The sequence below is a fragment of the Leptosomus discolor genome, chromosome 3 (assembly GCF_034619465.1).
Source record: "Leptosomus discolor isolate bLepDis1 chromosome 3, bLepDis1.hap2, whole genome shotgun sequence".
NCBI lineage: Eukaryota > Metazoa > Chordata > Aves > Leptosomiformes > Leptosomidae > Leptosomus > Leptosomus discolor.
In genome coordinates this window covers 45,219,893-45,234,842 of record NC_141393.1, presented here as the reverse complement: position 1 = coordinate 45,234,842, position 14,950 = coordinate 45,219,893, and the positions used below count along the sequence as shown (strand labels likewise).

The 14,950-nt window shown below is 49.1% G+C and overlaps 1 protein-coding gene across 1 annotated transcript; it reads right to left on the bottom strand.

Annotated features, from left to right (window-relative positions):
- Positions 1 to 160: 160 nt before the first annotated feature.
- Positions 161 to 14,453, bottom strand: LOC104340782 (transmembrane protein 178B). The gene is made up of 4 exons (XM_086463231.1): positions 13,995 to 14,453; positions 3,550 to 3,663; positions 2,155 to 2,292; positions 161 to 405 (listed from the first exon to the last, which is right to left on the bottom strand). The coding sequence occupies exons 1-4, from the start codon at positions 14,371 to 14,373 to the stop codon at positions 161 to 163; spliced, it is 876 nt and encodes a 291-aa protein (XP_086319357.1). The 5' UTR covers positions 14,374 to 14,453.
- Between the last annotated feature and the right edge of the window lie 497 nt (positions 14,454 to 14,950).

Genomic DNA, 14,950 nt, shown 5'->3' with positions numbered 1-14,950 from the left:
TGTCTGTGTCCGCGACTGGAGGCTGTAGCAGCATCCCATGGGCTGGTATTTCCATAGCTATGGCACTGCTCACCACACGCTGATGTGCCACCTCTTCCTGGTGTTGACCCACAGCTCTGCCCAGGCTGCGCTTCCCAGAGTCCCCTCACACCCGCTGAGGTCACACAGCCCCATTTTCTTGTCTGGGTTTTTGTACGGACGCCCGAGAAGTGTTGAGTGATGGGGCCAATGTGCAGAGGAACCCCGCCAGCAGGGTGAGACCCAGGCCACCCCAGGCACAGAACATGGACCAGCCATAGCCGTGACTGATGTCCTCTGGCAGCCCATAGACATAGCGAGGATAGCGAGACAACTCAAAATTGATCCCAGCTACACATGTGCAGAGTGAGATGATACAGCATGTACCTGCAGGAGAAAAGCAAGAGGGTTCTACACTGCCCTCAGACAGGTTAATTATGCTCTGGGTTTGTTTGTTTGTTTTTCCCCCCCTAGGTATATTCAAAAAGTCATGAATTTTCAAAATCTTTTTTTTTTTTTTTTTTTTTTTTAGTCCTACCAGTCACTCTTCTTAAAAGGAGGGGTGGGGGGGTGGGGTGGGGTGGGGTGGGGTGGGGTGGGGAGGGGGGGTGGAAAGACATAGGACTACAGGATACCTCCCTTTTACAAATTACCAAAACTGCCTTAGCTCCCTCTGTTGCTATTTCAAACTCTGTCATGCTTTGGCTTTCCTGAGACTTTATTTATTTCCAATGACTACCGTCATCAGGTTCCAGACAGTACCTGGGCAGTCTTTCCTGTGGAAGGTAAATAGCTGAAGCCCAGGGCTGCAAAGTGCAGCACTGATTGATTGGTTTCTACTGGGAACATCCAGACTCCTGCCAGCTGTAGCCCAAACCCATAGAAAGTGCCCAGGTTTTTGTCATCTGCTACGCATTTACTAAGCACCTACAGAGAGGAGGGGGGAGAAAAAAAAAAAAAAAAAAAGCCAGAGAAACTTCTAGTGCAAGGCACTCTACTATGTCTAATATACACTAGTACACTAGTACACCAAACTCAAGGTCGAGATGATCATTTTATTCTCTCCAGCTCTGGCTCTGTGTCTAAATACTAATGACAGCTCTTACTGCTGACAGTGTGCCCATCATGGTCAGTGCAGAAGCACTTGAAGGGGACCCAGTCTACCTGCGCTGCTTTTACTGCACGTTACTTTCTCACTGCTCTGTGATACAGAAACAACGACGTTCCCAGAGGAAACTGCAGTTAAGCAGCACCTCCCCCGCGCCCCGCCCCCCCCCCCCCCCCCCCCCCCAGTGTCATCAAACCAGTGTCACACCTACTTGTTTAATCAGTATAGATGCTGTTTAGCACCACGTTCCTTGCATGCAGCCATTTTAGATGCTGACACTGGGCCTCTAGGGCAGCAGCTCTGGCTTTTAAAAGTAGAGCCTCATTTTTCATACTTGAAAGTTGCCTATTTACTGCTTGCAATTTAAGAGTTCCCCCATACATGGTATATCTCAGCAGCTCACCCTTTTGGTGCATTTGTTGCTACCAGGCCCCTTTCAAATAAAGGCTAAACATTGCCTGTTTTTTGAGCTGAAAAATCGAAGTTCAGAAAAACCTTTGGCCATGCAGCACATCTGCTCCCAGCCAGGAGGAACAGACGTAATACCCCTGGCAAGCACTGAGCTCATGTCCTGACTACTGGGTCAGTGTTCTCCAGGCTTGGCTGGTTTTGGACTTCATTGTTACCCAAAGATGTGGACATCTTTGTGCAGCATAAAGGTGCTCTACACTGATTTTTTGTGTTTGTTTGTTAAAATTCCCTAGGGAAAACAGCTGAGCTGTCTGACAGGAGTCACAGGCTCCACACCGTCAGGGCAGGCAAGAGGACTGTGCTCCTTGTGCACATGGTCCATGTGGCTACACACCAGCTCTCCAGAGCAGAAGGCTCCCATACATACCGCAGGGTCTACTCAGACACATGCAAATACCCATGCAAGTACAGGTCCTATAAGTGCTGTGCTGATGGTTTGCTGCACTAAAGAGCTGCTTCATGCATTTGCTGTGGGCTGACTTTACTTTCAAGAGCACCACCCCAGCCAGCAATACCCGCCTGTGGTGATTTCAGGAGTAGAAGCGAAAGGTTCTCACCTCCCATTAGGAAGAGCAGCCCAGCCACGTACTGCATAAGTTCCTGCTGTTTGCAGCAGCCTAGCACACCAATGATCCACCCAAACAGGATGATGGAGACTGCCATGCCAATGAAACCAGCAGTCATCCTCCGCAGATCTGAGGAAAGAGAGAGGAGAAAAGCAAGAAAGAAGACATGAAGATGGCGGCACCCAGATAGGACAGCCAGGGGATAGTCTAGACAGATTTATATTTCCTAGTTCTAAATTTTATACTTCACCCATGGACAACTCTTCTTGTAGCTTCTTTGAGGTAGATAATTTGCCCATTACATTGAAACTAAGGGAATCCAGGTAACTTGACTCCTTTCTGCTGGGCTCTGTACAACTAGAGAGCATTTCTGTCCTGATCAAGAGGAATACCGGCCAAATACTCCCCAACATGGGACAGAAGGGGCACATTGTGAATTCGGCACCAATTTGTAAATGTTAGTACTGCAAGGGCTTTTTTTTTGGTGTGTAGGTGTGTAGTGTGTTTCTTTGGGATGGAGTTTGCTGGGTGAGTGTCTGCTGAAAATACAAATAAAAGACACGAGAGGGGACACTGAAGAGAAGGAAAGGACAAGCACATGGAAGGCAGATAGTGTGAACTGAAAAGAGGAATAGTAGGAGGACAGCAGCAGACAGACGATCAATACAGTATGATGGGAACAAGCCCAGTAACAAGTTCTAAAAAAAATCTTGGGCACCAGTGATATGAACAGCACTTTGTCATCCATAATGCAAGTGCTGTTCTTGTCTCCTCCTAGTTCAGGCTCTAGCTAGATTTCCTCAGCACTGAGGCTCACATGACAGGGGCTAGGCAGAATTATGTGAGGCAACAGAAAACAAAGAGACGCTGGAGCAGTAAAAACAACTGATTAAATCATTCTAAGTGACAGGCTACAGGTCAGTCATCTGTGTGGGAAGGACTTGAGAATGAGGCAGCTTGTGGACCAGGAGCTGGTAACAGGAGGTTGCAAAGACAAACTGAGGTGTTCCCTTAAAGAGCTGGGTGCCAGGGAGCTGCACCAGGTCACTGGGGTGCACACAGGAAAATGGAATAAGACCTATACAGACTGTACTGTCATGCAGCACCTTTGCTGTAAGCCAGCTAGGAATTATCTGTCCTCAGATCCAGAACAGGATTACACCTTGCAACACACTACACACACACCTGTATTTCTGAATTCACCGCTTAAGTCCCTACAACTCTCATGTCGCCTTCCAATTATATTGTCAGCTGCTTGCCCTTCCTCGCTAACAGTATGTATCTGTGCTTAAGAGCCCAGTGACTGCAGCTGATGCAGAGCCCTCACTTGGCATTGTCTTAAGGCATTCAGTAATCCAGTCTTGTACACTGCTTCGGGTTACTTACGGAGCGCATGCCACTCATCCTGCCGGATGGTATTTGTAATGTTGATGGGTAAGTTGCGGGGCAGAGAACTGGAAGTGTAGTGGTACTTCACAGCAGTGCAGCGCTGAATAACTCCTGTAAAAGAGACATCAGTGTGAAACAGCATGAAACTCCTGTGCCTTGCACTCGCTGCCGAGTTGGTTGGCCCAGCACAGCTCACACAGAGGGAGTCTTGGTTCAGTAATAGAGCAAATGTGACCAAAAAAGAGCTGTTTACTTCAAAGGCTTTGGGGATTAGGAGGGGAGGGAGCCTTGCTGCAAAGAAACACGGGCCAGGAAGGAGCAAGGCGCTGACCCAGGCAGGCTCCAGGAGGAATAGCTGAAGGCAAACAGTAACATCAGTCACCAAAAACAGCTCCAGGTGCTTCCCACAAGAACTGATATGATCTCCTTGGGATGCCTGAGACAAAAATGTGGCAAAAATGAGTACCAACAGGACTGCTTTGTCTCTAAGAATACAGAGTTGAATCACTTTGAAAATTTGGAATGAATGCTGGGAAGTAAACTGCTTGGGGGAAAAGTCTGAGTTCATGCCAGTAGACATTGTCTCTTTGCTTTACTTCTGGTGAACAATAGTACCCAAGTAGTCTCATTTCCATTACAGCTTAAAGAAAAGTGTACCCCAGATGCAAATGTGAACATACATGCACTCTCTTCTTGAAAGTGATTTTTAGTTTAGAAAACAACTGATAACAGAGAAGATACTAGGGGTTGGAGGGAGAAGAAGGTGTGCCTTGCCCTGTTATAAATAAAGCCAGGCCCATGGGGGAGTGAATAAACATGGATGGTGGAGTGGAGAAGAGCCAGAAAGGTAGAAGGGCTAAATATTACAAAAAGTTCCCCTTAAACAATGGCTACAGGGTCATTCTGCTATTTGAATGCTAGGGCAGAAGAACCATTCAGAAACAATCAGTTGGCCAGTGAGCTAATGAATCTTGTGAACAATCACTAGCAGGGAGCTGGAGACTTGGTGATCAGCTTTGCAAAAGACACCAGAAAACCCAGCAGAAGAAATGGGCTTTATGCTGCTCCCGCAGGAATGAGAAGCATGATTTTGTCCTCTAACAACATTCACTGGGACTGTACCGACCTGGTTCCTGCAAGGCCCTGCAAAGAGGAAGCCTCTGCTGCACAAAACTAGGGGTTGCATACAAGAGTCCCAGCCATCAGGCCAGGGAGGGAAAGGTCATTTGAATTGCCCCACATTAACAAAACAGTGGCATTTATTACTGAGTGGAATAAACAGATATGTGAAGAACATGCCCCAAAACGGGAAAACTCAACGCTAGAGTTCCAAAAGCCCCTGAGCAGCAAAGGGTTTCAAGGAGACCCCCATCCTTGGCTGTGCTTTCCACCACCCCCTTCCCCAGCTGAGGTTCCCTGCTGCACCCCCCCGACACCACAGGGCACTGGCAAGGCTACACTGACACACCGAGGTGCTGCCCTTCAGCCCCAGCCCTTCACCCTCACCTGTGAGGCAAGGCTTCCTCTTTGCCATTATCTCAGAACATGTCTGTAGTGCTGCCTGACCAAACAGATTAGCAAGACAACCCAGGAACTGCTGCCCGTTCATTTGCAAAAGCACTGCAAACACCTGAATTAAGAACTTAGGCCATATACAGCACAGCACAGTATCTAATTAAAATTCACCTGTAGCTGTTGACTCAATTCAATTTCAATATTGACATGATTTACATGTGTTGCTGAGAAATATGTCTCTGGTACAAACTAATGACATTAGATTACAATGCACATTAAAAGATGCATGCATTTGCATTTTCTGATTATAAATATATGAAGCAGTATTTTGTATAAGAACAAGGATTGGTACTTCTATAGTTCATTAAAGAAAAGTCAAAGACTAGAGATGTACATCCATTATGATCAAAGCTATGGATTCCCCAGCTAAAATGTCACTGAGAAAATCTTTGCTCTGTATTATGACAAGAGTTTACATATAGACTAAGATCTCTCCACATTCTTGTACAAATCTGGTTACTCAGAAGTTTTCAAGTATCAATTCTGCCTCTACTTTAAAAACTTTAATGCTAATCATACAATCTCACAGAATCACAGACTGTTAGGGGTTGGAAGGGACCTCGAAAGATCATCTAGTCCAACCCCCTGCCAGAGCAGGACCACCTAGAGGAGGTCACGAAGGAATGTGTCCAGGCGGATTTTGAATGTCTCCAGAGAAGGAGACTCCACAACCTCTCTGGGCAGCCTGTTCCAGTGCTCTGTCACCCTCACAGTGAAAAAGTTTTTCCTTATGTTAATGTGGAACCTCCTGTGCTCCAGCTTGCACCCGTTGCCCCTTGTCCTATCATTGGCATCACTGAGAAGAGCCTGGCTCCATCCTCCTGAAACTCGCCCTTTACGTATTTATAAACATTAATGAGGTCACCCCTCAGTCTCCTCTTCTCCAAGCTCAAGAGACCCAGCTCCCTCAGCCTTTCGTCAGAAGGGAGATGTTCCACCCCCTTCATCATCTTTGTAGCTCTGTGCTGGACTCTTTCAAGCAGTTCCCTGTCCTTCTTGAACTGAGGGGCCCAGAACGGGACACACTATTCCAGATGCGGTCTCACCAGGGCAGAGGAGAGGGGGAGGAGAACCTCTCTCCACCTACTGACCACACCCCTTCTAAGACACCCAGGATGCCATTGGCCTTCTTGGCCAGGAGGGCACATTGCTGGCTCATGGTCATCCTGCTGTCCACCAGGACCCCCAGGTCCCTTTCCCCTACGCTACTCTCTAACAGCTCAGTCCCCAACCTACACTGGTACATGGGGTTGTTCTTTCCCAGGTGCAAGACTCTCACTTGCCCTTGTTGTATTTCATTCAATTTCTCCCCGCCCAGCTCTCCAGCCTGGCTGGGTCCCACTGAATGGTAGCACGGCCTTCTGGTGTGTCAGCCACTCCTCCCGGTTTTGTGTCATCAGCAAACCTGCTGACAGTACACTCTGTTCCCTCATCCAGGTCATTGATGAATATATTGAATAGTACTGGTCCCAGTACCGACCCCTGAGGGACTCCACTAGATGCAGGCCTCCAACTAGACTCTGTCCCATTGACCGCAACTCTCTGACTTCTTTCCTTCAACCAATTCACAATCCCCCTCACTACCTGATCATCCAGACCACGCTTCCTCAGTTTAGCTGTGAGGATGCTGCTGGAGACGGTGTCAAATGCTTTACTGAAATCAAGATAAACCGCATCCACTGCACTCCCATCATCTGTCCACCTGGTTATGTCTTCATAAAAGGCTATCAGGTTGGTCAAACATGACTTACCCCCTTGGTGAAGCCATGCTGACTGCTCCTAATGACCCTCTTATCCTTGATAAGCCTAGAGACAGCACCAAGGATAAGTTGTTCCATCATTTCTCCAGGGATGGAGGTGAGGCTGACCGGTCTGTAGTTACTTGGGTCCTCCTTCTTGCCCTCTTTGAAGACTGGAGTGACATTTGCTTTCTTCCAGTCCTCAGGCACCTATCCTGTTCCCCACAACTTACCAAAGATAATGGAGAGCGGTCCAGCAATGATTTCCGCCAGCTCCCTCAGCACCTGCGGGTGCATCCCATCAGGGCCTATGGATTTATAGATGTCCAGCTTGCTTAATTGATCCCTACCCCAGTCCTCACCAACCAAGTCAAACTCCTCCTTTATCCTGACTTCCTCTGGGGCCTCAGGGGTCTGGGGCTCCTGAGGACAGCCTCCAGCAGTATAGACAGAGGCAAAGAAGACATCTCCACCTTCTTTGTATCCTCTGTCACCAGGGGACCTGCCTCATTCAACAGTGGGCCTACATTGCCTCTAGTGTTAGATTTGTCTGCAATGTATTTGAAGAAGCCCTTTCTGTTGCCCTTGACCTCCCTTGCAAGGCTTAACTCCAAGGAGGTCTTAGCTTTCCTAGTTGCCTCCCTACATCCTCTGACAAATATCTTACAGTCCTCCCAAGTAGCCATCCCCTCCTTCCAAGATCTGTATATTCCCTTCTTCCACTTGAGTTTGCCCATCAGTTCCCTGTTTACCCATGAGGGTCTCCTGGCTCCCTTTCTTGATTTCCTATCCACTGGGATGCTCTGATCTTGAGCTTGGAAGAAGTGGTCCTTGAATATAAACCAAGTCTCTTGGGCCGCTTTACCTTCTAGTACCCTGTCCCACGGGACTTCCCATAGCAATTGCTTGAAAAGGCCAAAGTTGGCCCTGCTGAAGTCCAGGGTCATGATCCTGCTTGGCATTCTGTTCCTACTGCACAAGATCCTGAACTCCACCATCTCATGATCGCTGCAGCCAAGGCTGCCCTCAACCTTCACCGCTTCAACCAGACCCTGCTTGTTAGTGAGTATAAGATCTAGCAGTGCTCCTCTCCTAGTTGGCTCATCCACTATTTGCATCAAGAAATTATCATCGATGCACTGGAGGAACCTCCTGGACTGTGAATGGCTAGCTGTACGGGCCTTCCAGCAACTATCTGGGTAGTTAAAATCCCCCATGAGTACCAGGGCCTGTGATTGTGAGGCTGCTGTCAGCTGCCTGTAGAAGGCCTCATCCTGATCAGGTGGCCTGTCATAGACACCCACAACAGTATCTCCCGTGCTAGCCTGCCCCTTGATTCTCACCCACAAACTCTCAATCTGCTCCTCATCCACCCCTGGACAGAACTCCATACATTCTAGTTGCTCTCTCACATAAAGAACGACTCCGCCTCCCCGCCTTGTTGGCCTGTCTCTCCTGAAAAGGACATAGCCATCCATGACCACATTCCAGTCACGTGAGCTGTTCCACCATGTCTCTGTAATTGCCACCAGATCATAACCCCTTGCTGCACACAGATTTCTAACTCCTCCTGTGTATTCCCCATGCTGCGTGCATTGGCATACAGGCCTTTCAGGGAGCGAGCTGAGCACGCTGACTTCACCCTAGGGGGATGGGAGGCCTTCTGGTCTTCATTGATACTAGAACACTGCCCCACCAGTGCAAACCCACCTACAACCCCATCCCCTTCAAATCTAGTTTAAAGCTCTATGTATGAGCTCTGCTAATTGTTGCCCTACAACCCTTTTCCTTCTACAAGATGAGCCTTTCCCACGTGTTACCACCAGGTCTGGTGTCTTATAAAACCAGCCATTATCAAAGAACCCAAAGCCCTGCCTGTAGCACCAGTCTCAGGGCCAGGTATTTTCAGACTGGATCCTTCTATTCCTTCCCATATCATCACCTGCAACTGGAAGGAGGGAAGAGAAAATAACTTGGTGCACCAGACTTTCAGTAACTGTCCCAAGGCCCTGAAGTCTCTCTTCCCCAGAATTCAAACTGCTAATTTTATGTAGGTAGCACATAGAATTATATTAAACAACAAGTTTGCGAAACAAATTGCAAATTTTAGGGCTTATGCTTAGTGCTGACCTCTAATCCATGGGCTTGTTGACAGCCTTTGATTACACCACCACAAGCCATTTTTCCAGGAAGATTCCCATTTCTCTGAGACCATAGTCTGGACCTGCTCTGGTGTGAGCCACTATAGGCAAAACAAGGGAGGCCTCTCTGTAGGTCTGCTAGAAAAGCTGGAACAGGCAGGCAAGAGAGCCAGGGGATCAGGGAAGCAGTGATCTCTCAGTTGAGTACCTACCCACTTTCTCACAGAAAATTATAACATGCACCCAGGCAATACTCAGTAGCTAGATTTTGCATCTGCAGTCCCCAGTCCATGTTTCCAATTTTCTAAGCGAATCTCTAAGTCTAATTCGCAGAGAAGCTATGCACTCAAATAGAGCCAGGTACTTCACAGGGCTGCATTTAGAGTGATATAACACCTTATTCTCTAAGGACTCAAGAAAAAAGAACAAAAAATCAAAACCAGGTTTGCAGTCTCAAAGTTATTGTGAGGTCAAAAGTATTTCAAAGTTGCTCTAGTAAGTAAGTCCTTTTTCCTAAGCCCTTATATACCTTAAACTGCAGTCTATAATGGGGCATCCTGCCCTCCATTTCAGAAACCTGCTAGCAAAGTGATTTTGCTTTTTTTGTAACATACTCAGACAAGCACCATAAGAAAGCCTGCCAAAATTAAAAACTTTGCCTTCAGGCAAGGGCTTGAATAGAATGGAGTCATGCAGTGAACAAGAAGTAAGTGAGCATTGTCTTTTTTGGCACACAAGTAAGCTGAGCACACAGGACGGAAGAGGGCAGGTGTTTGGTTCATTGGCTCACCATAAAGCGCATGCACCAGAAAAAGGTTACACAGACAGCCTGATCCCAGCATTTCTCAGGGGCACTAAAAGAACACTATGAAAGTTGCGCTGCATTTGCAATTTTCTTGATTAAAAAGCAAACTTAGAATAATGAGCTGCATCCAGCAGTGTCACATTGACACTTTCATGGCCCAGCTACATGCCTGTGCCCTCCCACAGCCAACATGGTTTCTCACACCTTGTTCTCAGCATGTGGTTTTTTCCTCCTCAGGGTAGCAACTGCAGACAGGTTCCGCTCTCATACCCTCTCACAACCCTTGGGACACTACATGTGAGTGTCCCCGGATGAGTCCTTTCTCCTGACTGAACACAAAGGCTGGGAAAGCTCAGAGGATGCTGGCTAAGAAGGATTTCTGGACCTCCAGATACTCAGGCAGAGCACAGGCCCCTTGTCCCTGGGCTGCCAGGCACTGGAAACCCAGACTGAGGCGTACTATGACACATTCAAGTTGTAATCCTGGGCTCAGCACACCCCAACTGTCTCTCAGTTTAGTTTTCAACTTTGAAACATGAGGGTTTTCTTCCCTGCACTGCCTATGTGCCAGCGTTACAAGGAGGAAATGGAGGGGTTCTCATTTCAGTTCTGGACCTGTCCCAGTCCTATCTTACTGCGGTTCAGCTCTCACACAGCCGGGAGGGACCCTCCCCTGCTCACCGCGAGCAATACCAGGGAGCATCCATGGGCAGTTAGCACTGAGCTACCATGTGAGGTCTGGTCCTCCCCTACCTCATGCCCCAGGACCAGGTCGCTACTGAAGCTCCCTGGCCTATTCCTACCATTTCTGCCCAGGATTGTGGAAAGCATAACAGCTAAATCAACCTTCCTTTAAAGCACCATGATAACTTTACTGATCATATTTACTGACAGACCATACTTACCAACAGCCATGTAACACCAAACAGATTGAATTTATTAAATATGCCACTACAATAGACACTCTGCAGACCTCACAGCCATTCCTGTAACACTTCCAGCTTACCAGTTGGAAAGGACAGGAAGTACAGACACCAGGACTGAGCAGTTTCCTCTCAAGGGCCTCAATTCTGCCACAAACTGCTGTGTTCCTCTGCTTAAGCATCCAGTGGTTCTCATTTTCTCAGCTACATCATGACACTAAGAAGTCAGTTTTGCCCAGTATATGTGAGACGTACCAGTCTCACTCCAGAGTCTTTTCAGGGCAAGCTTGAAAAGAAGTAGAAACCCAGTTTATGAATAGTGATGAACCTTTTATTTTTTAATTCCTTCGATTTAGTGGTGATAAAATGCATGTTGTTCAAACGAATGCACCAAGTAATCCAAAGCAGCTGATTAGAACGGATATTTCCTAATTAATCACTTTCTACTGTCACCACTTTGTAAACAACACTTGTTTCACATTAATAGAGAAGACCACTAAACAGCATATAACAAATCCCTGCAGGACCTCACTAGTTAAGGGTTTGTTGCAGCACCAGTTATCTGGTGTGTAATCCACACAGCATAGGCTCCATAAGATGATACACAGTGCTCAAGTTCTCACACTCAGAGTCCCTCCCTACACACACATAGATTCTTAGTTTCCTCACCAAGCATTTCAGATCTTTGGCTGCTATCTTCTACCAATTGCTAAGCTCCATTTTCCCCATTTGGTTTGTACTTTATTTCTTGTTTGCCTTCTTAATTGTCTTTTTAAAATGAAATTATCTATTTTTTCACAGTTCCAAAATGGTGATTTCGCATTTTAGGAAAAATCCCACACATGATTCCCCTCTTACATTTAAACATTTCCCATCTCTTGGATTTGCACTACATTTTTTGACTCCTGCTTTTTCCTTTCAAATAAATGAAGTGAATATATTTTAATTTTTTAAAAAAATATATATTTTAGATAAATAAATGTATGCATGTATATACATCATCAGCTGAAATGCTCAAGTATGAAAGTTTCTGCAGAACTCCTTTGTATTCATAGCAGTTAGAATTATCTAAATAGTAGCATTTAGAATTGTCTAAATCGATAAGAGTACTTACGGACTTAGTAATTTATTCAGAATTCAAGAGAGACCCAAAAAGAAAAGACACCTTATTCCAGAGGCACTAGGAAAATGGAGAGGATAAACCCAAACAAAAATTACCACAGGACTGTCATAAAAAAACCCCCAAAATTACTCCTCTGTCACTAAAAGCCTATAAAAATCTCTAGTTTAAGGAATATTAGGAATATAAGAAGGCATCACACATCACCAGAGGGCTAGCTGAAAATTTACTGCAAATCGATGAGAAAGTAGGACTTTCAGAGGTGCACAGTAGTGATCTTCAGCTCACACTAGGAAAAAAAACCACCAATTTTTTCTTTTTGGAAGCCTCAGATCTAGTATCGTGCTTGAGAGAACAGTTCGGCCACAGCCACACCAGACAACCAGCTGGAAAAGGCTGCTTAATCACAGCTGTCAGAGAAAAGGCACACACAGGGGGAACAAGGAAAGGCTCCTAGTAAAGCAGGTCAGGGAAGCGATAAGAAGAGAGTCATATCTATTTAAAGATCTGACTCTACAAGAACTATCATTAATAATTTCCCTCTATAGGATAACGCATAAATCTTTACAGCAGCAACTACAGACCTAACAGGCAAAGAATATGAGGGAAGCAAGGCTTGCAGGGAAAGGCAAGGTCGTTCATTCGAACAGCTGAAGAAAAAAAAAGAAAGTAGAAGGAAAACCTTTTAGATTTAGAGTCACCAGTTTTACACACCAGACCCTGAGGAAGATAATTCACCACTCTGTAACAGCCTCGTGCATGCACAATGCAGACTCTAGCCTCTCCGTCTGACACTGTTGCAGTGTTGGGAAAATACCTCAGAAACAGAAGCATTGAGGATCACGCTAGTATTCTTCCCACTCCTTCCCCTGATCTTTGCTAATCTCATCAGGAGCTGAAAGCATTTGGCTTGAAGTGAAGCAAAAAAATAGATGAATATTTTACATGACAGGCACAATTAATAGAAAGAAATTAATAAGCTGCCTTTTAGTGAAATGAGATCAACATGGAAATAAAAATGAAAATGCATAAAATGGATCCTAGGGGATTAAACAAAGAAGCTAATCACACAGCACTAGGGTGTCTAAAAGCAAGAGTCACTGCTGTGCATTGGAAAGAACAGACAAAGATGAGCTGAGCTTCACAGTGCCAGTCTATCCATCCTCTGCTGTGCAGGACTGGCGTCACAGTCAGAAGCTGTGCTGAAGAACTGCTCCCGCTTTCTTAAGATAGCATTTCCATGTGCCTTAATGGAAGCACTTCTCCCAACTCCTACTCTCCTGTGCTAATACGTACCTGCTGGAACAGTAAGCCCTGTTATTTATGATTAACACACACAGTTTTTCTTATCCTAAGCTTGTTTTATATGTCATCTATTTTGACTCAATGGGTCAGCCTACTACATTATTTAAGTCCAGGAACTGTATTCGTATTTTGTGAACTGCTTGACTTTGTACTACATGCCACAATAGTGGAAGATTCACAGCTTTTTCTCCTGTCACCCCTGGAGCCTTGACTGACATCTGCCACCATGAAGGCCTGGCAATCCACCATCGCAATGAGAACTACCCCATGCCAGAACCGGAACAACAGGTCCCTTTCCCCCAGCTGCACACATCGCAGAGCTATAAAGAACGTTGCACGTTTCTCAGGCTCAGTAACAAGAATGTGTCAGGGTCAGGAGGATGCCCACCGAGGCCCTGTGTGAGCATCAGGCCCTGCACTGGGCCACAGAAGGGGCTCTCCGAGGACACTGTCCCACCCAGCGCTGCAGCATTTTAAGCGGCCAGGGAGGGGTACGAGACCCCGGCATCGGGCTAGAGCCACGCTCTCCGTTTACCGCACGCCAGGGACATCTGGAGCCGCGACGGCTGCCTCCGCGCCCTCCCGCCGGCCTCTTGGCGCTGCAGCGGCGGCCCCGCCCGCACAGCCGGGGCCCCGGCCGGGCCGGGCCGCGCCACGCCGGCAGCCGCGCTCAGCACCACGGACAGCAGTGGGGCCGGGGCCGGGGCCGGGGCCGGGGCCGGGGCCGGGGCCGGGGCCGGGGCCGGGGCCGGGGCCGGGGCCGGGGCCGGGGCCGGGGCCGGGGCCGGGGCCGGGGCCGGGGCCGGGGCCGGGGCCGCCCACCCGTCGCCGCACCTTTTCGGATGAGCTCCTCGCTGTCCGGCTCGTAGCCCGCGCGGTGGCAGCGCCTCCAGAGCCCCGAGACGGTGGAGTTGAAGCGGCGGCCGCAGTGCGAGTCCAGAGCGGCGGCGGCGGCGGCCGGGGCAGGAGCCGGGGGCCGCCCGGGCAGCAGGGCCCGCGGGGGCCGGGCGCGCAGCGGCAGGTGCGAGCTGGGCGCCGACATAGAGCCAGGCGGGTCGCTGCGCTTGTGGCCGAAGCCGCGGCAGCGCTCACGGTGCCGCCGCGCGTCCGTCTCGTACCAGGAGTCGGTGCCAATGGCCACGGCCAGGAGGGCGAGGGCGGCGGCCGCCAGGAGCAGCCCGGAGCCGCTCAGCGCCTGAGCCGCGGCCGCCATCTTACCGCGCCGGGGGCGGCAGGGGCGGGCGCTTCCCCTGCAGCCCGGCTGGGGGCCTCCGCCCGCCGCACCGCCCCCGGAAGGGAAACGGGTCCGGCACCCCCCGCTCCCCGACACCGGGTCCCGATCCGAGCTCGGTCCTGCACGGGTGCCACCCCCCAGGGCACTCCAAGCCCGGCCTCAAAGGGATCCCGGGGCCGCTCACCGCCTGGCGAGGGGGCCAAGCCCCAGCGCCTGCTGCGCGGCACGAGGCCCCTCACGGCCCACGCGCGTGGCAACGGCCGCGCTCACGGCCCGGCCTTGGCGGGAGCCCCGGGCTGGCCGGCGGTCAGGCGGAGCGGCGGCTTCCAGAGATGGAGGACCAGGGGGAAAGGGCGAGCGGGACCTCCTCCTGCCTCGTGCTCGCCCCTCGGAGACCAGAGCTGTCCGCCGGGGCGGGCCCGCCCAGCCACGCTAACACCGAGGTACCACGGGACCAGGCGCTTCTCAAACCGTGGGTGAAACACAAGCACCACTAGCAGCGGCAGCAGCATGGGTTGGCATTTTGATTACAACTCTCCTCGGCCCTTCATTATCA